This window comes from Lemur catta, chromosome 1 (assembly GCF_020740605.2).
Source record: "Lemur catta isolate mLemCat1 chromosome 1, mLemCat1.pri, whole genome shotgun sequence".
NCBI lineage: Eukaryota > Metazoa > Chordata > Mammalia > Primates > Lemuridae > Lemur > Lemur catta.
This window is the reverse complement of record NC_059128.1, coordinates 10,680,751-10,704,033: the sequence shown is the minus strand read 5'-3', so window position 1 is coordinate 10,704,033 and position 23,283 is coordinate 10,680,751. Positions and strand designations below refer to the sequence as shown.

At 38.3% G+C, this 23,283-nt stretch overlaps 1 protein-coding gene across 2 annotated transcripts in view; it reads right to left on the bottom strand.

Moving 5' to 3' along the window:
• BTBD7 (BTB domain containing 7) overlaps positions 1-23,283 on the bottom strand; it is a 53,277-nt gene that overhangs the window by 24,034 nt on the left and 5,960 nt on the right. Inside the window, exon 3 of one of the 2 annotated variants that reach the window (XM_045561704.1) lies at positions 20,544-20,621. The exons of the other annotated variant lie outside the window; for it this stretch is intronic. Within the exon in view, the coding sequence (XP_045417660.1) occupies positions 20,545-20,621 (77 nt within the window). The 3' untranslated portion in view covers position 20,544. Of the gene's footprint in view, positions 1-20,543; positions 20,622-23,283 lie in introns of those variants that run through there. 2 annotated transcript variants of the gene reach the window in all.

The window sequence follows — 23,283 nt, the reverse complement described above, 5'->3', positions numbered from 1 at the left end:
CTTAAAAGTAGCAATAGTAAAAAAGAATTCAAGGAGATATATAAAATCTCATGAAAATCACCAAGACTTGGTGGGATGGGGTAACAATAGACTATGGCATCTATAGAAAATCTGCTGCCCTATAGAGACAGTCCTTTAGGAAAAGCAGAGAATCCTCTCAATCGTTAAAGAAAATAAACATCTACATGCAAATCCAATAATCTGAATAAGACAGTATGGTGGAGAGCTTTGGACCAAACGGGAAGGAAGAGTAGGTAGAAACGCTATAGTTGTAGAAATCAGCCAGAGGAAGGATGTGGATGACACTTGACTGATGAGAGAATCCACACCTGAGAAGAAGACAAGTAGGCTGCCAACTACGAAGACATCTGTTCTTTGTACAGTCTTAATGAAAACACAACACCTTGCATTGTTGACAGTTTAATCCCTCAGAAAACAGACAAAATATCAAAGTTTTATGCTCATCTGGGCTTAATTCTGGCAAACTTAAAAACAAATAAGTGGTTTAAGTGAAAAAGACCAGTATCCTGGAGAAATTAACTATGGTATTTTAAGAAGTCAAAGAAGAAATGAAGAAAATCTGAGGATAGCCAGCTATTCTCCTTAGGAAAGTTCATTTCCAAATTTAAAGATAAAATATAAAATCTGAGTGACAAAGATTGTGGGAGAGAAAACAGCTAAAGTTGGACAGAAATTCTTCATTAAGTTTACTATAAAATAAAAAACAATCTTGATAATGTGAAAAAAAAGAGGTGTTTAAATGCCACCACCACCACCACCAAAAACATGGCTATACAGACTGTTCTCTAAAGAGCTCAGAGCTTTAAAAGATATAGCCAAAAAAGGGCACCAATGAACTTCAGAGACTTTCAAAGTTATCTGTGAAACCATGAAAGGCGAAAAGAGAAAGGGGGTGAATCCCACGTTCAGGTGATAGAAGGCTAATAGCCAACATGGAGTCCACAAAAAGTAAAACCTCATTCCCTTTTCTGATATGGTAGCAGGTAAGGAGAAATACCATATATAATTGTGTAACCTAATTTCCACAAAGTATTTCATGATGTTGCTAGACTGTCAGCACCACAAGATAGAGACTGCTGTCCTCAGTGTATCTCTAGCACCTTCCTGCACATGGTAGGTGCCAGATGAAAATATGCTGAATGTACAAATGAGATCTTTGCAGATAAGATGAAGAGATAGGAGATGGATGACAGAAGAGTGCCTAACAGAACCAATGGCAAGTAGCACTGACTGATTTGGGGGGTGGAGTGGGGAGCTTCTGTTTTTGCAGTGTTTATCAAGAACTTGAATAAAGATATACAAAATATGGTTCAAAATCTCAGATGACCTAAAACTGGGAAACATAGATAACAACACACTGCATAGCAGAATCATAATTGGCTAACGAAATCGGTCAAAATAAAGTAGAAATGTATCCAGGAAAATCAGAAAGTTCTATACTTAAAGAAAATCAACTGCACAGTACGTGATGGGAGAACTAGCTTAACTGCCAACTATGTAAAACAATATATGGGTGCTTTAACTGAATGAATGCAAAATGTGACACTACGGCTATAAAGGTGAAGCAATGTCAGGCTTCAGGTACAAGCATCGAGTCCTGATCAAGGGACTATGTCACACTGCTCTCCTGTGAGGTGCTGTGTTGTTCCGGGCCCTGTAGTTTTTAGATGAGCACTGACCAAGCTGCAGGATTTTCAGAGGAGGGAAAGAGACTAGAAGAGAGTTTGAGACTTGTCACAGGAAAAAAGCTCCAACCAAATGAGATTATTGGGTTATGTAGGAGAAACCTAAGCAGAGACATTAGAGCTGCTTTAAATGTCTGATGGGCCTCCACAAGGCAGGGGAGAAATAACTGACTTCTCTATTGTTCAAGGGTCCGAGAAACAAATGGATATTCAAAGGAGGAAGATTTTGGCTCACTGATAAGAAATTTCCAACAACTAGAATTTCTCTCCTCTCCTCAAAAAAAGTATCCCTCTAGAAAAGTGTAGGAGCAGAGGCTGGCTCATTTTGTTGGTGATACAGTACAAAGAACCCTTACACTGGGCAGGGAACTAAGGTCAGAAGATACCCAAGCTGATTCCATCACAAAGATAAAATCATTTTTAGAAAAATGGTAACAGAGCAAACATAAGATTAATTTATTTAACCTAAATATTAAAATGACATCCTTATAAAGGAATACTCTGAGACCACCACAATAAGATCCACATATAAATGACACCCAAAGGCATGGATATGTACAGATGACAAGTGGGAAATATGGAAAAGTTTTGAACAGTCTTCATGATTTTATGGAGAGCCTTGAATGCCAAGCTGAAGAGGACAGACCTCATCCAGTAGCCAGTAGAGGACTTCTGTTGGTCTGCTGTTTTAAAGTAGGCAATGGAGTAGAATTGAGTAGGATGAGTCAATCTGATAGGAAAGGCAATCTCATAGTTATGTTTGGGAATGAAGCATGGGAAATTAAAGAAAAGGTGATCAGTTAAAAGGATATGGCACAATACTACTAAACCAGGATATTGGCAGAGGTAAAGAAACAGAATTAAAGATAACACGATCATATATTTAACCTTCTGAGGTTTATAAACAGGATATGGTAGGAAAAAATGGGCTTTAAAATCAGACAGACTGGACTTGAAATCACAGCTGACAGTGCAGTTACCTAACCTTGTAAATCACTTAACTCTTTGAGCCTGAAACGCTCTCATCTGTAAAACTGAAATTATATTTCCTACCTCATAGGGTTGTTATGAGATATAAACGAGACTGTACCCTTGGCATTCTTCATCTGTTCAAACATTTTGGAGTATCTAAACTGAGTGTGGTGAATCCCAGCTCTCTTTACCATCTGCTTTCCTGGTGTGTCACCTGCCCCACAGCCTTCATTCTGTTGTATCCAACTTCCTGGTCAATAGCTCCAACCCAGAGCTCTCTCTGGACTCCCAGGGTCACTCCTTACTTTCACTGGATGGTTCCACATAGATATTCCACAGATATCTTAAATGCTAAAGTCAATTCATTTCCTCTGGAAAACCTAGCCCTCCCCTTCCTAATCCGTTTTGGAGAAGGCTATTACATCTGCAAGTGACTTCAAAACATAGTTCAAATTGCCTATCTGTTGATCTAGCACCTGCCTACACTCTAGCCCTATCCCTGTCAGGCAGGAGGATTGCTTAAGTCCAGGAGTTTGAGGTTGCAGTGAGCTATGAATGATGCCACTGCACTCTAGCCCAGGCAACAGAGTAAGATCCTGTCTCTCTCTCTCTCTCTCTCTCTCTCTCACACACACACACACACACACACACACACACACACACACAAGGACTCATCTTAGATGTTTCCTCTTTTAAGTGCCTACCTTAATCTAGCTCCCTAAAGCCTAGGGCAGGTATTCCTCCAATCTAAAAGGTTTGCTGGTGCTCTGTGTTTCTCTCTATAACAGCACTAAACTCTCATAATACTTTACTTTTCTTATATATGTGTCTGCTGACTCCTCCACCAGACTAAGAGTTCCTTTGTGGTAGAGGCCCCACCTTATTTTCTGATTCTGTAGTGCCTGTCACCTAGTTGATAATTAATTAAAAACAAACAATAGTACCTAATTTTTTGAAAACTTACTGTGTGTATATGCCAAGCTCTGTGCTATGTGCTTACCTTAGAATATTAAATTCTGGCACTTCTTCTTGAAGAAGGTGGTATTAATTATTAATTCCCATTTTACAGATGAGAAAACTAAGATGACAAAGATGGTCAGATTCATGGTGACAAAGTGATCCTAACACAAATCCCTCAAGACCAACGCACAGATTGGAACGCCCACTTTATGTGCAGTGCAGATACTCAGTTTTAGTGAGCAGAATGTCATATAATCTCTCCCAGCACTTCTCAAACTATCTTGGGTCAAAGGAACAGTTTTTGGTTTTTCTTTTTAAATTTTCAATCTGTCATGGACCAATAGTTTAGTAAAATTCAGCAAAAATACAGCTTGAATATTGTGGCAATTGTCAGAAAAGCTTCTAAATGCTTTCTCTCAATTCCTGTATTTATCCCACTCATTGCAGACACACTTTGAACATTATTGCGCTGTACAGAGTCCCTTCTTCTTTTGGGATCTGGGCCGGCCCTCCTGCCTTCTGCCATGCAAAGAATACACTGTGGCTAGCTTGTTGGTCTTAGGGGGGGGGTGGAGAAGAATGAGCAACAGGGGAGCAAAGCCAACCATGCTGACTCACGTGGCAACCTAAGTGGCCCCAACCAACCTGGAACCTTACGAGAAATAAATGTTTGTTGTTCAATACCACTGAGGTTTTCAGGTTTTCTTACACAGCAATGGTTGACTAATAAACGATATAACTTTTGGGATGAACTCAAAAACTTTTATTAACAATTTTTCCTTGTAATAGAAAAAGTCCACCTGTAGCCAAGGCATTTCATGGATAAAAGGCACCAGTGCACTCTGCTCAGGTAGCAGGTTTTCAATGATGCTGTTAGGAGGTTGGCGGATGGTATAAAGTCAACGTCTTAGAATTCCTTTTGCTTGTGTAATAACCATACTTTACAGATCCATTTCCTACTTGTTTAATTCTTTTCTATTCTCTTTCAACAGAATATTTTCTTTCTAATCCTCAATGTGGGCAAAAATGTCTCTTTTCAAAAACTTGAGCTACACAACCAATATGAATGAATAATCAAGTTGAGCTACAAAGAGGTAAAACAAATTAATTTGAAATTTAGTAACAAATGATTGTTACTGCTACATGTTAAACAGGATCACTTTCTGTTATTATTAAAATTTTTGGTTTTCTCTTCATGTTTGTTCCTCTGGTAACTAAAATACGCCTCAGTGTTGACAGCTCTCCTGAATACACTCTCATATCTGTCTTTATCCCCCTCACAGTCTTCATGTCCCTAGGTATGCTCTCCTACTTGTTTCGCCAATATGAGTGGAAAATCTTTTCACTGGCTCATGTCCATCAGGAAATATATAAATAGCTTCCAGATCCAGAGTTTCATATTGGAGTTGGGGTGGGAAAAAGAAGAACGAAACAGGCAAGAGGGAGGCAAGGAAAGAAAGGAACTGTGGAGAGAGATTATAGCTTGCCATATCACATAAAACAGCATCACAAGTTTAGAGCAAGGCGGTCTTAGACTGGGCCTGGTGAGTCTTCAGTGAGGCATCAGAGTTAGAAATAAGACTTAAAGTGCAAACAGGCTTAAGAGAAAAGTTGCTTCAATTCTTTCCTACTAACCTATACATAATTGATTCTGAGGAAAAGAATTAAGAAACAACAGGGGAGAGAAGGTGGCGGGTAGCAGTAGAAATAGCATGGGCTTTGAATTTGGGCAGTTCTTTCACTGACCCCGAACTCTCTAACTTATCAACCTGTGCTGGATCAAAACACACCCTCTGTGATTCATATGCCCTCATCTGTAGGTCTTCCTTCAAAATACTCTTTGATTAGCCTTTTTATTTTCCATGCTCACTAATACCACCTTTGTTCAAATCCTCAGCACCTCACGTATCAATTACTGAAATATTTCCTACTGTCTCCCTCCCTCCAGTGTAGCAATCCATACAGAGCACACCATTGAAAGGTTTGCTTTCTAAAACACCACTATCATCACATCATCCCAACAAATCTATTTTAAAAAGGCAACCAAGAATTCCAGATCTAAGGCAGAAAATAAGTCAGACATATGGGTTAAAAGACAAGCCAAGTTGCACTTCAGCGTTTTACACTGTCAGTCCTTGCTTGGATGCTGTGACTTCTGAGAGCTTCTCTCTACTATTCCTCAGGAAGACAATTCTGAAGAGTCTAAACCCAGGTGCCTGTAGTGGTGACCAGCTCAATGACCCACTCTCGTACTGCTCTCCCTCCTTCCCAGTTTCATACCCTCCACTCTAGGTCACGGGACTACTTACTGAATAAATGGCCTGCACACAAGCCTTTGTTTTGGGATGTGCTTTCAGCAGGGACTATGGGGAATGGGAGGAGATAACCAGACAAGGAGAGTTAGTAATAGAAATGGCCCTAGAAAATAAGATTTTTGAATGAGATTCTAGAACTAGCTCACTCACTGGTCAGATGGCAAAAAAGACCTACCCACTCCCTCACATTCCTTAAGTGGGGTGGTGATAACCCTTTCAAGCAGCAGTGTGACAATACAAAGATTTTTTTTACCAGTAGTAGATTAAAATAAGGTGTATATGAAAGGTGAAGTAGTAGTTCAACAATAGTGGTGGCACTTGAATGGAACGGAAACATTAGGTCCTGATGTTCGCCAGCTTTAGTTAACAGCTTTAGAAGCCATGAAAAAAGAAAATGACAGGCTCAGGTTAGCCAACCCTCAAATATAGGCATTCTTCAAATTCTGAAGACTTCCAGGTCAGTGTTTAAAGAGACCCTATGTCCTGCAGCTGCAGGCACACTGCCAAAACTCAGGCTCAAGATTGAAGAATATCACAGCTACAAAAGAGATGCGAAAAAAGCCTCGACAAGTCTTCTATGATAAAATCTGGGTTCTAATAGGAACAGAGGGACACAGAAACCTGGAATGGGGATATTTGGGTGGATCAGCTGAGCATATTAAACCCCAAGATTAACCTGAATTTTCTGGGCTGGGAGAAGCAGCTTCCCAAATTCTTTGCTAGAGAGTAGCAGCCTCCCCTTGTCCGGAGATCCTACAGGGCCTGAAAAGATAATGCTTGTCCTTTTCAATATCTGCCCTTGTCTCCTCTCACTACTTCTAAACCAATAATCAAGATGAGGTTCACAGCACAGTCTGAGTGGGAAAAATAGTCCCTGTTCTGGGAGGAAAGAGTGTAAGATACCCAAAGAATCGCAAAACCTGGCTATATGCACTGGCAGGTCCTGAAGGTACACTTGTGGGAATGGATCTTGGGTGTGCTGAGCCAAGGTGCAGGGTTTGTGGTGACACAACAGGAGCAGGAAGGTCAGACATGGTAGCTCAGCCTGTAATCCCAGCACTCTGAAAGCCCAAGACAGGAGGATCACTTGAAGTCTGGTGTTCTAGACAACAGGAGCAGGAAAGAGTTTTTTTTTGGAAACCAGGGAATTCACTGGGACATCTGGTACTTCTTTGCCCAGTGATAACAGAGACTCAGCAATTGTATTAGCAACTACGGATAAAGAAACCAAGAACTCAGATACCTCTGGGATGAAGGTCTGGGTCACCTGACCTGGTAGGCTGTCTAGTCCTGCTGAAATATTGGCAAATAATAATGAGTGATACAAGAAGTAGATTGAATTAAGCAACTCTGCCCACCTGACATCCTGCCTTTCACTGGAGCAACCCAGTTTCAAAGATGTAACATGACAGCACCTTGCCTCAGCTATACCTCTGTACCTCTTGTATTCTGCTGTGGATATTCTGACCCATAGAGTAGGCACCTCTGAGAATCCGTTAGGCACCTGTACATGTGTGAATCATGCAAGGGAGTAAACACCCAATGAGAAACACTTTTCCAAAAGGGGAATGGAAGCTGGTGGGTAAATGCTCCCCTCTTTCTTCCCTCATGTGGACAATTTGAAGTGTATTCCATGTGAAGTGTATTCCATGTGGCTTGTCAGAGGGTTCCAGCAGAATTAAGCCCAGTTGCCCATAACAGTAATTAGCTCAGAACACACACTTGTGCTGGCTGGGGCTCAGGCTCGGTCCCTGCCATGTGGTCCTCTCATCAGGCCATCTCGTAACACAGCAGCCTACTTCTTCCAAGCTGCAAGGGAAAAAGTCTCTAGCGTAAGTGTGCTATCCAGACAGTCTTACATGACAATGTAACCACGGGAATGACATCCTATCATCTTTGCCATACTGCATTGGTTACAAACAAGTCATAGGTCACACCCACACTTAAGGAGAAGGGATTACATAAGAGTGTGAAGACCAGAAAATGGGGTTCACAGGGTTCACCTTAGGGTCTACTTGTCGCAGAAAGTTTCAGATCACCCTAGTGATATACTTCTAACAAACAGCACAATCCTAACCACTTTAGTCTGCCCTTAGCACCCCCAATTCCTTTGATCTACTTCAGCTACATTGTCTCAGAACACATTTAACTTGATCATATCTCTGAAGAGTGGGAAGAATACAATTGATATTTTAGGTAAAGATGCATCACAGTTTGACAAAAAATTTAAAATGTTGGATTTTTCTCTGGGCTTTATTTCTTACACCCTTATAGCTAACGTTTGGAATCTCACTATCCCTGTTGGGTAAAGAGGCTAATACAGAGACATAGTCTTAGAGCGTAATATCCAGTCATATGTCACTTAATGATGGGGATACATTGTAAGAAATGTGTTGTTAGGTGATTTTGTCATTGTGCAAACATCATAGAGTGTACTTACATAAACCTAGATAGTATACCCTATACATACCTAGGCTATATGGTACAGTCTATTGCTCCTAGGACACAAACCTGTACAGCATATTACCATACTGAATACTACAGGCAACTGTATTACAATGATAAGTATCTGTGTATCTAAATATAGAAAAGGTACAGTAAAAATATAATAACCTTATAGAACCACTGTCACATATGTGGTATACAGTACATGACTGTATTTATCCACATGGAAGTATTATCTTTCAAGTTTCTAACCCTATTAACAGTCTTCAAGATTTTCTTGCAATAGCTAAATGCCAGAAGATATTAGTTATACTATAGATCTAATCTAAATATCTTTTTATGTTCCCTTTCAATATATTTTAAATTATGTCCCGAGACAATCTCTGGATTGTCTATCTGAAAGGATATATGGTGGGTGCAGTAGCTCATGCCTATAATCCTAGAACTCTGGGGGGCCAAGGCAGGAGGATTGCTTAAGGTCAGGAGTTCAAGATCAGCCTGAGCAAGAGCGAGACCCTGTCCGACTGAAAATAGAAAAATTAGCCGGGTATGGTGGCACATGCCTGTAGTCCCAGCTACTCAGGAGGCTGAGGCAGGAGGATTGCTTGAGCCCACAAGTTTGAGGTTGCAGTGAGCTATGATGGTGCCACTGCACTCCAGCCTGGGTGATGGAACGAGACCCTGTCTCAAATAAACAAACAAATAGATAAATAAAAGGATTCATAAGAAATTGGTAACATTAGTTGCCTCTGTGGAGGAGAATTGAGTGGCTGGGGACAAAGTTAGAAGGGTGAGAGACTCTTTGCTGAATACCCTTTTGAATTCTGTTCCATATGAATGTACTACCTCTTCAAAAAATTAAATTAAAACACACACCAGGCTATGGAAGTTGCCAAGGGTTCCTTCCCTTAGTGATTAGTAAAAAATCAAATGCTAACCACAAAACTAAGTGAATACTGGAAAGGAAAAGAGAAGGTTCTCCACTTTGAGAACATTGAGTTTCTTCTGATGGGAAAGAGACAATCACTGAGATTTATGCTACTTTATGTGTGAAAATGTACACTGAATGCTTGTATTCTTTATTCTTACAGCTTTTGCCAAGCTATGTGAAAGTGAAAAGCAGGCAGAGAATGACAGGAAGAAGCTGAAAACTTCTAGAAAATAACTTTTAGTAATTTAGTAAAGTAGGAGGCTAAAGCATATAGACAACTGATAAAAGATTTCTCTTTAAGCCATGAAACCACCACCACACACACAGGATTAAATTTAAGAACTCTTAAGATACTTAATTGAATATTGACTGAAATTTCCTTAATGTTTTCTTTATAAATTAGTGTTCTCTAATACGACATTTTTAATGTTTACATTTAAGTGTTTTGGGAGGTAATGAGAACAGTATAATGAAAGGGAGAAGCATTCATGGGGATGTTAGTTCTTTGGACACAGACACTACATATAACCCTTTACTATATTACAATGCAGGGGCTCTAACTCTGGGGACTACAGCAGGCCTGAACTCCCTGAAGTGGAACGCGTTCTTATGTGCAGGCATCTTGCTGGAAGAGAGATGTAGGTAAGAGTTACCTCTAGAGTTGGACTGACCAACCACAAACCCAATCCCAAATCCAATTCTCTTTAGCTGTGTGATGTGTGAAATTTTTGCCTGTATCCTCAACTGAAAAATGTGGATAATACCATCTACCTCACGGGTTACTTTGAAAAATAAATAATATATACATAGCTAGCCCTTAGTACATTGTTTATTAACAACTTATGGTAAACATTCAAGGAATGACAGCTATTACTACAAGCAAGGTTCCTCAATACGGGTACTCACTGTACTGGTGTATTCTAATTTAAAAGCAAACACAGGATTTGTGGGGTATGCAAGAGGGTAGGAAGGAAGCATAGTCTCAAGAGAGCAAAGCAAGCCAAAGCTCTATAAAGGGAATAGTCAGTGACAACCTAAATGTACTATACAATTTCCTATCACTGATTCATTAAAATGTTAAATAAAAACAATTCTAGTATTCAGTATGTGAAAAACCCATAGATTCACACCTTTTTATCTAAAAACAAAAGATACCCATTTTCACCTCAACCATATCTCACTAGTGCTGAAGAGTAAATTGGTATTCTTAATTCTATTATAATAACAAAGAGAAAAGTCTACAGCTTTTTGGGGAGAGTCATGTAATTATGATTTTCAGAAAACTTGTTGACATTTCCTGGTTGGTTACCTCTTACATGTGATTGTGTGCTCCCTTCAAAACAATGCACTCACAGATGATGTCTTCTCAGAGGTCATATTCCCTCTTTACCCAACTAGGAAAGAGTAGTTCTAAAATCAGAAGGACCAGGATTCAAATCTTGGCCTTAACACTTTCTAGCTACAACCCTAGGTAAGTGACAATATTTTCAAGTCTCAATTTATCTGCAAATGGAGATAATACCTACCATGGAGGATAATGTAAGTAAAGTGTTTAGCACAGTGCCTGACAAAGAACAGGTGCTCAATAAATTCTCCTGCATAAATCAAATACAAAACTTTTAAGAATTAGTAATCTTGATCCGTAATTTAGATTTTATCTGCTTAGAGAATTACATGTATTTTTTAAAACCTCACTATTTCTAGAACATTTCTTAGGGTCTCTGCATGGTGCAGCCAAAGACAATTTTCAGAAAATACAAATGTAATCATGTCACAAGCCTTGCTATAGTCAGGATAAAGCCAATTGCCTCAGCTTGGTATACAAAGTTCTTTATCACACAGCCCTGTAGCCTCATCTCTCTTATCTTTGCAACCCCAACTCCCCCCAACCAAAAAGTTTTTGCTCTGATTTATGCAGGCCTTTGTACCTACAGTTCCTTCTGCCTGATGTGCTCCCTTTTATGTCCAATCTTTACTTAACTCCTATTCATCCTCCAGGTCTCGCTTTTCTGAGAATTTCTTGATAATTTCCTCCCCTACCCTCACTCTCCATATTGGGTTCTGGGCTCCTCTTCTTCCTAGGTGCTCCCCGGGCACCCAGTGCTCTGCTCTATTAGGGTACTTGCACTATAACTGCCTACACAGTTCCACTGTAGCAGTCATTTACCACTAGACTATTATATTCATTACTTTAATTAATCTCAAGGCCTGGCATACAGTAAGGGCTAAATAAGTGTTTGTTAAATAAAGTATAGGAGTCATAGTGCTAATTCTACTGAGGGGCTCATTTGAATTGATAGGCTGTATCTTTTTCACCCCAAATAATATTCCATTTTAACCTTTATTTGCTTGAAAACTCACAGCAGCTGTTCCCTCAGGTTTACAGATCTATTATGATGATCAGATTTATAACTCTATATCCATCTACCTCTATTTAATTTAGTACCTCTGAAAAATTGACATCAAAATGTAGTTTAGGAGTGGTTATTCACACCACTGAAGACTTTAGATACTTAATAATTTTATTGTTTACACTTCTAAACAAAAACCTATCAATTTAGAGTTTAAGATGAAACATAAGATACATGAATCACACAGTTTAGGATTATTTCTGAACCACTCATAATTAGATACAAGCTCAGATGTCAATAGATTTAGAAAAACAATGTAATACCCACGTGTTTTCTAGAACTATTTTAGTGAATTACCGTTTCAAAATTCAACATTGTCCTTTAATGTAAACTTTAATTAGGGAGAAACATTTACAGTGGAAACCTAATATTAAAAACAAACCACTTCAGAAAAGGCCTAACTCTATTATGGTTGAAGAGGAATATAGAAACAAAGACATTTAAGTGTGCCAGTGTATTTTCAGTTTTCTGGCACTACTTTCAGATACATGAATATTTCACCTTCAAACTCTATGACGTGTAAAACATTTATCAGATGTTTTATAAACATGTCAATCCCAAGCACGAAGCATGTAAACATGTTTTTAGTGCAAAGAACCATAAAAGAGCTTAAAGCCTTTTAATATATCACAGTCATTCCCTTTGTGGAGATATACTTAGTAAGGCTAACCCATATTAATTTATAATAGAGACTGATAGCCCTTTTCACCAAAATATATGGAAAAATGGTTGAAGCCAAGCAGTTTCTGGACAGTTTATATTCAGTGCATGTTTCAGCAGTTCCATAAACACACTCCAAACTAAGATTTGGTCCTTTGGAGATATGTTTTAAAAGGTACTTTTTGGCAGGGCGCAGTGGCTCACACCTGCAATCCTAGCAGTTTGGGAGGCTGAGGTAGGAGGATCGCTTGAGGCTAGGAGTTCAAGACCAGACTGGGTAACTTAGTGAGACCCCTGTCTCTACAAAAAATAATAAAAGTTAGCCAGGCATTGTGGCACGTGTCTGTAGTCTCAGCTACTTGGGAGGCTGAGGCAGCAAAATCATCTGATTCTAGGAGTTGGAGGCTACAGTGAGCTATGATGATGCCACTGCACTCTTTGCTCAGGCAACCGAGGCCTTGTCTCAAAAAAAAAAAAAAAGATACTTTTTGTCCACAGTAGTTGTCACTGGGGAAAGGGTTCTTAAATACCTTTAGTTTTATTTATATTATCTGAATATTTAACCATTAGTGTATCTATTATTTATATTTTTAGAAAGTAACTTAAAAAACATGCAGTCATTAAAAAGAGTAACCATATATGTACTGAAATAAAAAACTTTCCAAGTTTTAAGTGCAAAAAAAGCAAAACAGGTAATTAGTATGATGCTATACATACTACAACAGAACAAGATACGCATATGAAATACACACACACAAAACTTCATGCACATACAAAGATTTGTAAGGAAACCCATCAAACTGTTCACAGTACGTCACTAATAAGGATTTGGAAAAGGCATTAGTAGTGGGTGCAAGTACACTTTATACGATGTTTCTATATCATTCCCCTTTTCTCAACAATGAGCATGAACTGATTTTGAAATGATTTAATTCAAATTTAAAGTTCTGGCATAGAGTTGTTATAGGAGATGTTTATGAATGTTACCAAACATACTATCTAAAAGTCCTTTGAAGTACAAAGTATATGAGAAGCTTGGCTACTGAGTAAGTAGTAGGTGCTCAGTAAATTCTTATTTTGAAGTCCATTTTTGATTTGTAGAAGTAGCCTTAGAGAGGTAGCAACCTAAGCATTTGTTTCTTGAACTCTAAAATGGGAAGAACGATAGCAACTACCACATAGGTTACCACAGAGATTAAGGAAGGTATTCCACAACAAGAGCTTAGCCCAGTGTCTACCACACAGTAGCAGCTAAATAATATCATTACTAATCTATCTTAATTCTTCAAATAGTTTCTTCCAGCCACTTCCCAAGCTAGAAAAAGACACAATGCTTATGTCTGGTTACAGTCCTTCTCTGGATGTTTTAGAGGTAAGAGCAATGCTTGGTTTTACGGCAGAAACTTCAACTCTACATCTCAATTCTAAGTTTGAAAAGCCAGGATATTTGTACAATAGAGGTTTTTTCTTCCTTCTTTTCCCTTCTCATTTACTAATGCCCTCTCCTGCATCCCTATTTTCCTTACACCAAATAACATGTATCTTGGACTCCATTTGTTTTTGTACTCCTTAGTGGTAGAAGGTCTAAGAAGAATAGTCAAAACTTGACTATGGCAGAGTCAGAAAACTAAAAATACGTTAGAGCTTTTGATAAAAAGTGACAAATAGGCTATTTCTCTTAGTGTTTCCAAGAGAAAAAGACTATAATTAAATCAAACTATAGTAACATGGGAGTTTATACCAATCAGCCCGCCACCATGGGAAAGCTCTATGGACCATTTTTTATGACCGTGCTTTGCCATCTAATGTTGAATGTTCCCTGCAATTGTAATCATACAGGTGCTGAGATTGAATGTGATATATGCACCTTGTTTAAAGAGTCTGAATCTGGTGATTTTCTATACTTTGGAAACTTGAAACTGTGCTGTCAAATGATGTGTTAAAGAAAATAATTCTAACTTTTAGAAAATTTCTATTAAAGAGCTAACACAATTCAGTTTTTAAAACATTTGTTAAGGCCCTCCAAACTGTGAGCCAGGCACAGTGCTTGGTGCCTACACATCTGTGAAGATGAGTTTAAGTTGAATAACCCAGACAGAATTTATACAGTTAGTATGTGGCAGAGCCAGGATTAGAAGACAGATTTAGCTTCAAAGTTCTTATTTACAAAACACGAGTACATTAGGACACTGTTATTTATCTCCGAACCTTTCTGCCAAATGAGAAATCCATTCTCCAAGCTTTGCAACATTGTGAGGATGAAATGAAACAATGTATGTAAAGTACCTGTCATGAAACTAAGTACATAGTAACATTCAAAAATTGGGCCAGGCACAGTGGCTCAAGCCTGTAATCCCAGTACTTTGGGAGGCCAAGGCAGGAGGATCACTTGAACCCCGGAAGTTTGAGATCAGCCTGGGCAACATACCAAGATCCCTGCGCCTCCATAAAAATTTTAAAAATTAGCTGGGCATGTGTAGTGTGTGCCTGTAGTCCTAGCTACTCCAGAGGCTGAAGGCAGGATAATCTCTTGAGTCCAGAGTTTGAGGTTACACTGAGGTATGATCGTACCACTATACTCCAGCCTAGGTGACAGAGGGAGACCCTGTCTCTGAAACAACCAATCAACCAACCAAACTTGTTCATTTTACCCAATATAAAGAAACAATAAATGTTTGAGATAATAGATATGCTATGAATTATACTGATCTGATCATTGTACATTACATGAAACATTATATACCTCATAAATATGTAAAATTATGTCAATTAAAAAATAAAATTTAAAAATGATAAAGAAACTCATTAAGCTGAACACTTAAAAACAACAAAAAACCCTATTCATTTTAATTTCCTTCTCCCTGGTATAGCACCTTGCACAGCATTGAAGTTCAATAAATGCTAACCTGAAATTTAAAAAATTAGTATACTTTATGTGTCTTATTTTAGGACCACTGATATCAAAAATTTTGATCAACTGATGTTAATTACCTATTCCATTTTACTTTGAAAGTTATGTGTAAATGGTGATACATGCAAGGTGTAGTGAAGAACAGATGTCTCAATAATTCAACACAAAATGTGATACTGTAAGTTTACAAGTCTTCTGCTATTTCACCTTTCCCTAACCCTAACTCATCCTTGGGATTTCATTATCACAGAGAAAAGGGTTTGCTTGTTGTTGAGAAAGCTTCTAATTAAACTCCACATAATTTTTTAAAAAAAGAAATGGAAGATATTCAATAGACTCTATATAAACGAACCATACATATTTTAGAAATAATACTTCTTGCTATGGCTACAAAGTGCCTGACATATATTTATATTTAAAAAGTCACACAAGCCATGATATTCATTTATATCCAATGTCCTTTCAGTATACAAGGGTGAATAAACATTTCACTTTCAATAGATAAGAAACAAGTACTGGCAATTCCTTACAATTTTATTTTCCCTCAGATCAAACAGGACAAGTAAGAAGTAAAAAGATGTTTAATTTAGAATAAGAATTTCCAAGTTACTTTAACATTCTGAGTTATATAATTTACCGTGAATGTAAATTATTCTCATTATTACTATAAATAAATTTTATTATTGAATTTTGGATACCTAATTAGTTCCTTGCTCTAAATTATAAATTAGTACAAAAGTGAAGATTGCCCCTGGATTAAACTTTTCTGGCTTCAAAAGATGAATAGCCTTAACTGGCTTTTCAAGAATATGTTAAATTCAATTGATATTCCATTTCATACCAATGGACCAACAAGTAAAAAGCCGATGAGATCATTTTATCTGACATTTAAGTTAACAGTGTGAATTAAATGGTAGTGTTATATACCATTTAGACAATGTCTCAACTTACCTATAAATGATAGTTCACATTTATCTCCTAGATTGAGACTAAGTGTTTTCAATTTGTTTGCAACTTCTAGAGTTAAACATTTATTACAACCCTCCCTCTTTTTCTTAAGGAAAAAGTTACTCAGTTTCCATTGGTATTAAAAATAAATTCAAAAATATGTAACTGAGACTCTACTAAAAGCAAAGCACTGTGCTAGGTTTGGGTGATTCAAAGACGACCAAGATTTTGATACTGTCTTTAGGGAGCATATAATACACTAGTTGATAGAGGAAATGAGACTGGTACATACGTAATTCCAAAACAAATTAGATGTCAAAACCTAAAAAAATAAGTGTTTTAGAAGTTCTCAGGAAGTAGAAAATACTTTTAATGGCTAAGACAAAACAAGAGAAGTAGCACATGAGTTTGGTCTTAAAAGTTAGGATAGAATTGGACATTTAGTGATCAAAGGCAAAGATTCTCCAGACAGACAAAAGAAATGTGAGAGCAGAGGGTCAGAGGTGAGGAGTTTGTAGTCTATACAAAAAATGGCTTAAGTTTGAAAATAAAATATGTAATTAAATATTGTATTTTAAAACTCTACTCACAATTTGGAGTAAAAATTGTTTTTTTAAGTGCTAAATTTAATTATGCTTAGAGATATATTACTTCAGAGTCACTTGAACTGCCATTCACAAACCTGAGTTAATTCTTCATCTATGTTGCATAGTGAACTGAAACCTCTATTTACTACTCTGATCTGTTGATAATGCTTTTTAGCTTAGCATCATTATTCTCCAGCAAGTGCATTCACACTAATTTGCTAAAGAGGAAACAATCATGGACAGAAGTAAAATGAACTGCCAGCTCAGCTGAACTAAGACAGAAGGAAGAGTGTCAATGTGGGGACAATGGAGAGGATGGGAAGAGCAAGAGATGGATGAGTGAGTGGGGACAGTGAGCCTCTGCTATTTTGTATTTATTTCAAGCCACACTTGGAACCTTACCAAGTTGCTAAGGGAAAAAATTAGGTCATTGCTTTCAGTTGCTTCTCTGTTAGATTTTTAATTCAATAAAATAATATCACATCCATTACTACTGAAAATATGGGCAAATGCATTACAAACTCCATTTCAAAACTAAAGTTATAAATAAGTTTTATGTTGCAAAGATTGATCAAGATGCATTTTTGATCAGGATGAAAAAAAAATCTTCAGTTTAAAGTCTGTCTACAATAAAATGCCCTGCACTGGAACATGCAGGTTGGTGCTAATTCTGTGCTATTTTCTTCTGAGGTAAATAGTATTTATGACAAGGATGGTAGGCCCGTGGGTTGTTAAAGTTCATGAGAAAATCTATAGTTCTCCTAATGACTGAATTTTTTCTCAAAAAATTGTAAATTGATAGTATATTCTTACTGTTGTTTTCGTATTTTCAGAGCTATTTACCCATTTTATGCTAAAGTCATTATGAAAAGTCATGGTGATCAAATACCTGGTCCTTCTTACGAGCTCTTCCAATCTGGTCATCTATTTTGGAATTTTATACACTGGTGTTTTTAATATAGGTACGGCTACCAATCAGGCTTTTCACTCTGCAACTACAGAAAAAAACCCTCTAGCTGCCTTAAAGAGAAAAGGAATTTGTCTGAAAGGATATTGTTAGTCCACAAGTGTTGCTGGGAAAGCTGGAGATTGGGCTCAGTAAACAAACAAGGACAAAGGAAGGCTGCAGAGTGAGGATGCCGTCACGTGGAAGCCCAATGAGAGCCCTGAGTTGCCCTAGGAGCCTGGCCACTAAAGCTCCCACTCTGGCCCTGAATGGTGACTGTCATCACTGCTACCATGGCCATGGCCTTCTCTCCTAGATGTTGCTGCCCCGCTCTCCTTCCAGAAAGAATTCTCTACAGTCTCTGCTTTTCTGTGCCATTAGTGCCCAATTCAAAAATTCTAGGTCATGTGTTATAGCCCTAACCACAGGGAAGGCTGAAGAAACAAGTATCTGACCTTTGAGACTCTTTTTAATGGGAGGTGGGCTCTCTCTCCTATAAAGACCTACACGGTGAGAAATTCCCCCAAACTAGGAAGAAGGTCCTCATGCTAGGCAGCCAAAAAAATCAAATGACCAATACAGGAATACTGTCTATTGAGGAAACAATACAGTTCAGGGCTGAAACAGTACAAAGCCCTCTGTTCTCTGGCTAAATGCTCTGAAGCAAAGTGAGTGCTGACCTACCTAGGACTCTGTCCCCACAGTTTTTAAACCTCTTAGCTGGGCCCACATTATCCCTAACCCAAGTGGTTCATCAACATATCAGGCTCAAAGCTGAGACTCCTGCAAGTGGATGCTTCAATCAATCACTAGCCTGCTGTTGTGTGCCATAGCCTCCCACTCTCATTCCTGGAAATTGGTTCTCATATTGCTCCCTTCTCCCGCCATGCCCAAATTCCTGGCCTCTGAGTCAGAAGAGCTGCTATGAGTCACAACTTTATCACTTACAAGCCTGGGAAAAGGCTAGTTATTAATCTCTGAGCTCCACATCACATTTATAGGCTGTAAGAATGACCAATTGAGATGAAGTAAAAGCCCTTTGTAAATTAAAATTGTAAGCACAAACTCATTGGCTAACAGTCTTCACAGATACGATAAATTCTCCCATTCTTTAGGACTGTAGCCTTCTCTAGGTCTCTCTGGTTCTTATGGGCACTGAGGGTGTTATCTTTATTTAAAAAAATTAACTTTGCAATCAAATTATATGCTTATAATTTTAAAAGTCTAATAGTAACAAAATGCTTACCCTAAAAAAAAAACAAAAACCCTGTCTTATATCCCTTCCACTCCCAGACCTGCTGCCCAGAAGGAAACTACTCTCAATCCTTTAGCTCTTTTAGTATTTACCTCTATTATAATTTTTTATTAAATCAATATTCAGTGTCCATATTATGATATTTAAGTACTGCTTACTGCTGAGCCATGCTGTATACTAGAATTATATTTTCCTTTGTATGTAATTTTATCTTGGAGATATTAATTTCTTCTTTTCTCATTTGCTTCATTTTATATGAACCTATTGCTAATTCTTCACAAATACATCCAAAGATCTATAAAATCTCTTTCATTGTCATTTGGTACTTGATGTTCAAACCTTTAAGCTAATTGATTTCTTCCTAGACATCTCCTTCCTGGAGCCTTTCACCACCTGGTCCAGTCTAGACTGAGTGCCCAGTAGACCTACTGCACACAGCTGGTGCCCTGGATTTCCCTGTGCTCCTTTCCTGTGTAGCACCCCATTTTCTGGATCCCATACTTCTTTGTTCTTGGTTTGCTTCATCATCTGAGTAGGGATGAAGGGGGAGTATATTTTTTGAGGCATGCCTGAAAAAAATGCCTTTATTTAGCCTTATACAGTTGACAGTTTGGCTAAATATAAAAATTTGTGTTTAGCATAATTTTCTATGAGCTTTTGGAAGGTACTACACCACTGTATTGCAGTATTCAGTCATTGCTATTGAAAATCAATACCATCTGATTCCTATTTCTTTGTATGGAACCTAATTTTTCCCTCTCTGTAATACTTTAGTAACATTTCTTTTTCCCTAGTGTTCTGAAAAAGGAAATTTTTATATGAAGATTCCTTTAGTTTTGGCAATATTTCTTAATTACTCCTTACAAACTATCTTCTCTTCATTTTTCTCTAGTATTATTACCAAAACCACTATTTGTTAAGATGTTAGACCTTGGAAGAATACTCTTATTGTCCCCACTGTTGTCCATCTCTGTTATTTAGTTTCTAGACTTTGCCTTTCAATGCTACCTTATTTCTAAGAGCTCTTGTTTTTACTTTTATAGCATCCTACTTATGTCTCATTGATTGTACAAAATGTTTTTATATCAGCACATTTTCCTTTTTTTTAGAGACAGAGTCTCACTCTGTTCTCTGAGTACAGTGCCATGGCATCAGCCTAGCTCACAGCAACCTCAAACTCCTGGGCTCAAGCAATCCTCCTACCTCAGCCTCCCAAGTAGTTGGGGCTACAGGCACACGTCAACCACATCCAGCTAATTTTTCTATTTTTAGTAGAGACAGGGTCTCGCTCTTGCTCAGGCTGGTCGCAAATTCCTGAGCTCAAGCGATCCTCCCGCATTGGCCACCCATGCTAGGATTCCAGGCATATATTTTGATTCTACTGAAGTTTTCTTCTGATCCCTTGTCTATTTCCTCTAGTATTTTGTTCTTTTTGTTCTGATGTCTGCCTCAATTTGGAAGCTTTCCTCAAATATCCAGTGATCTTTGGATGGGTTTTCATATGTAAGACTGAGGCGGTACACAGCTGTTTGAAAGCTGTGCTGCACAAAGAAGCTTGCTGACTGTACTCTCCTCTGTAGAATAAATGGAAGGCAAGCTGGTTTTGTCACTGTATCTCCTGAGTGTAATTTCACTGTGGAACCCCAAATCATCAGTATCTATAGGTGTATACATTTTTGGGCTGTTCACTGTTTCCAGAGCTCCAATTTCCTCATCTGCCTGGCTGGTACTAGAGCAGAGGAAGGGAAGTATGGGTGATTTCACCATCTAGTTTGTAGGCTTTCACATAATTCTAGATTTCAACCCTGTGCCTCATCCTACCCTCTGTAGCTATTTACAGATTTGGAATCTCTCTAGTTCAATTTCTTCAGAAAGTTCAGAAAATATTCACAAAATCGCATGTCTCTTGTGTTTGGATGGGGGGGGTTGAAATGGAGATGGGAACTGAGGGGGTGGTACAGGCTTTGTCACCTGGCTGCAAGTGATACTCATGCAAGAACAGACAAATGGACCACTGGAACAAAATGAAGACTAAGTACTGATGAATGTGTACAATCCATGTATACATGGGAACCTAAGAATAGCACAAATCAGGAAGAAAAATGGGCTGGGCGCTGTGGCTCACGCCTGCAATCCTAGCACTCTGGAAGGCCAAAGCAGGAGGATCACTTGAGCTCAGGAGTTTGAGACCAGCCTGAGCAAGAGTGAGACCCTGTCTCTACTAAAAATAGAAAAATTAGCCAGGCGTGGTGGTGCACGTCTGTAGTCCCAGCTACTTAGGAGGCTTGAGGCAGGCGAATTGCCTGAGCTAGGAGTTGGAAATTGTTGTGAGGTAGTCTAATGCCATGGCACTATAGCCCAGGTGACAGAGCAAGACTTCATCTCAAAAAACAAAAAAAAAAAACAAAAAAAAAAAGGAAGGGAAATGGATTGTGTAATATACTGAGGTCACTGTATGGAGAAAAAGCCATAGCCTTTTCTAATACCACATAAAAGGGTGAATTCCAGGATGGGGGAAAGGGTCTAATCACTCTTAAGATAAAATCTCTTTTTAATTCTACACCATGCTTATCTGTTTTTTCCAGAGTACCACCTGGCCTGAGCCCTTCCAGTGTCCTAAGGAGTGAGCAGCCTTCCTTCTCAGTAGCTCCCTCTACAGGCTCTAGAGTTATAGACCTCTTCTCTGTTAAGCAAGTAATCAGCTCTCTCCACCTGCTTTCCATCTTCTAAAAATTTCAATATCCTTTTTCTCACTGTTGCTTTCTTCTCAGGTATCTTCATCCTTGAGACTTTACATATGTTTTACTTCTTTAATATTAGGGCTTTGAAGGAAAGAAAACTAAACTTATACTCAATTTGCTACGTTTAAACAGAAAACAACTGAAGTTAAATCTGGTCGTAAAATGCCAGTGCTGTAAGCTGAGGCCACATTATTTACTTGAGATTGCCTACTGCCTGCTCCCGACTGCTGAATAAAGCACATTCTCTGTGTAGGCCAAGAACCTTGTCTTTCACCCACTTGACAAACCACTCTGGCTGTCTGCCTATATTGCCTCTTTTTATGATGCTCTTGAAGCTATTAAATCACCTTTCTACCTTAAAAAGTGTATCTATTCTCAAGGTCCTCATCACCCTTGATAGGGTTTTTTTTCCAAACTGGGCTTTGACATTTTCCCCCAATTTTTAAAACTGTGGTAAAATTTACCACTGTAACCATTTTTTAAAGCATACAGTTCATTGGTATTAAATACATTCATGATGTTGTACAACCATCACTACCACCCATCTCCAGAACTCTTTTCATCTTGCAAAATTGAAACTATACCCGTTACACAATAACTCCCCATTTCTCCCTCCCGCCAACCCCTGGAAGCCAACACTCTATTTTCTGTCTCTATGACTTTGGTTACTCTACCTCATATAAATGGAATTATATAGTATTTGTCTTTTTGTGACTGGGTTATTTTACTTAGCAAATGTCTTGAAGGTCTTCCTCAATCCACTGGTTGTTTAAGAGTATGTTGTTTAATTTCCACAAATTTGTGAACTTCCCAGTAGTAACTCTGTTACTGATTTCTAAAGTTCATGCCATTGTGGTTGGAGAAGATATTTTGTATGATATCTATTTTTAAAAATCCATTGAGACTTAATCTGTGGCCTAACAATACGGTCTATCCTGGAAAATATCTTATGTGTACTTGAGAAGAATGTGTATACTGTTGTTGTTGGGTAGAGTGACTATTTTGTATGTGTCCATTAGATCTAGTTGGCTTATTGTGGTAAGTCCTCTATTTCTTTACTTATCTTCTGTCTGGTTGTTCTAGCCATTACTGAGAGTAGAGTACTGAAGTCTTTGTTATTGCAGAACTGTCTATTTCACATTCAGTTCTATCAGTTTTTCTTTCATACATATTGTTGGTTTCTCATTAGTTGCATAAACGTTTATAACTGTTACATTTTCTTACTGTATTGAACTTTTTTTTTTTTTTTTTTGAGACAACGTCTTACTCTGTTGCCTGGGCTAGAGTGCAGTGGTGTCATCATAGCTCACTGCAACCTCAAACTCCTGGGCTCAAGTGATCCTTCTGTTTCAGCCTCACAAGTAGCTGAGACCACAGGCCTGCACTACCACATCCGGCTAACCTTTTATTTTTTTGTAGAAACCGGGTCTTGCTAAGTTGCTGAGTCCAGTCTCAAATTCCTGGCCTCAAGTGATCTTCCTGCTTTGGTCTTTTA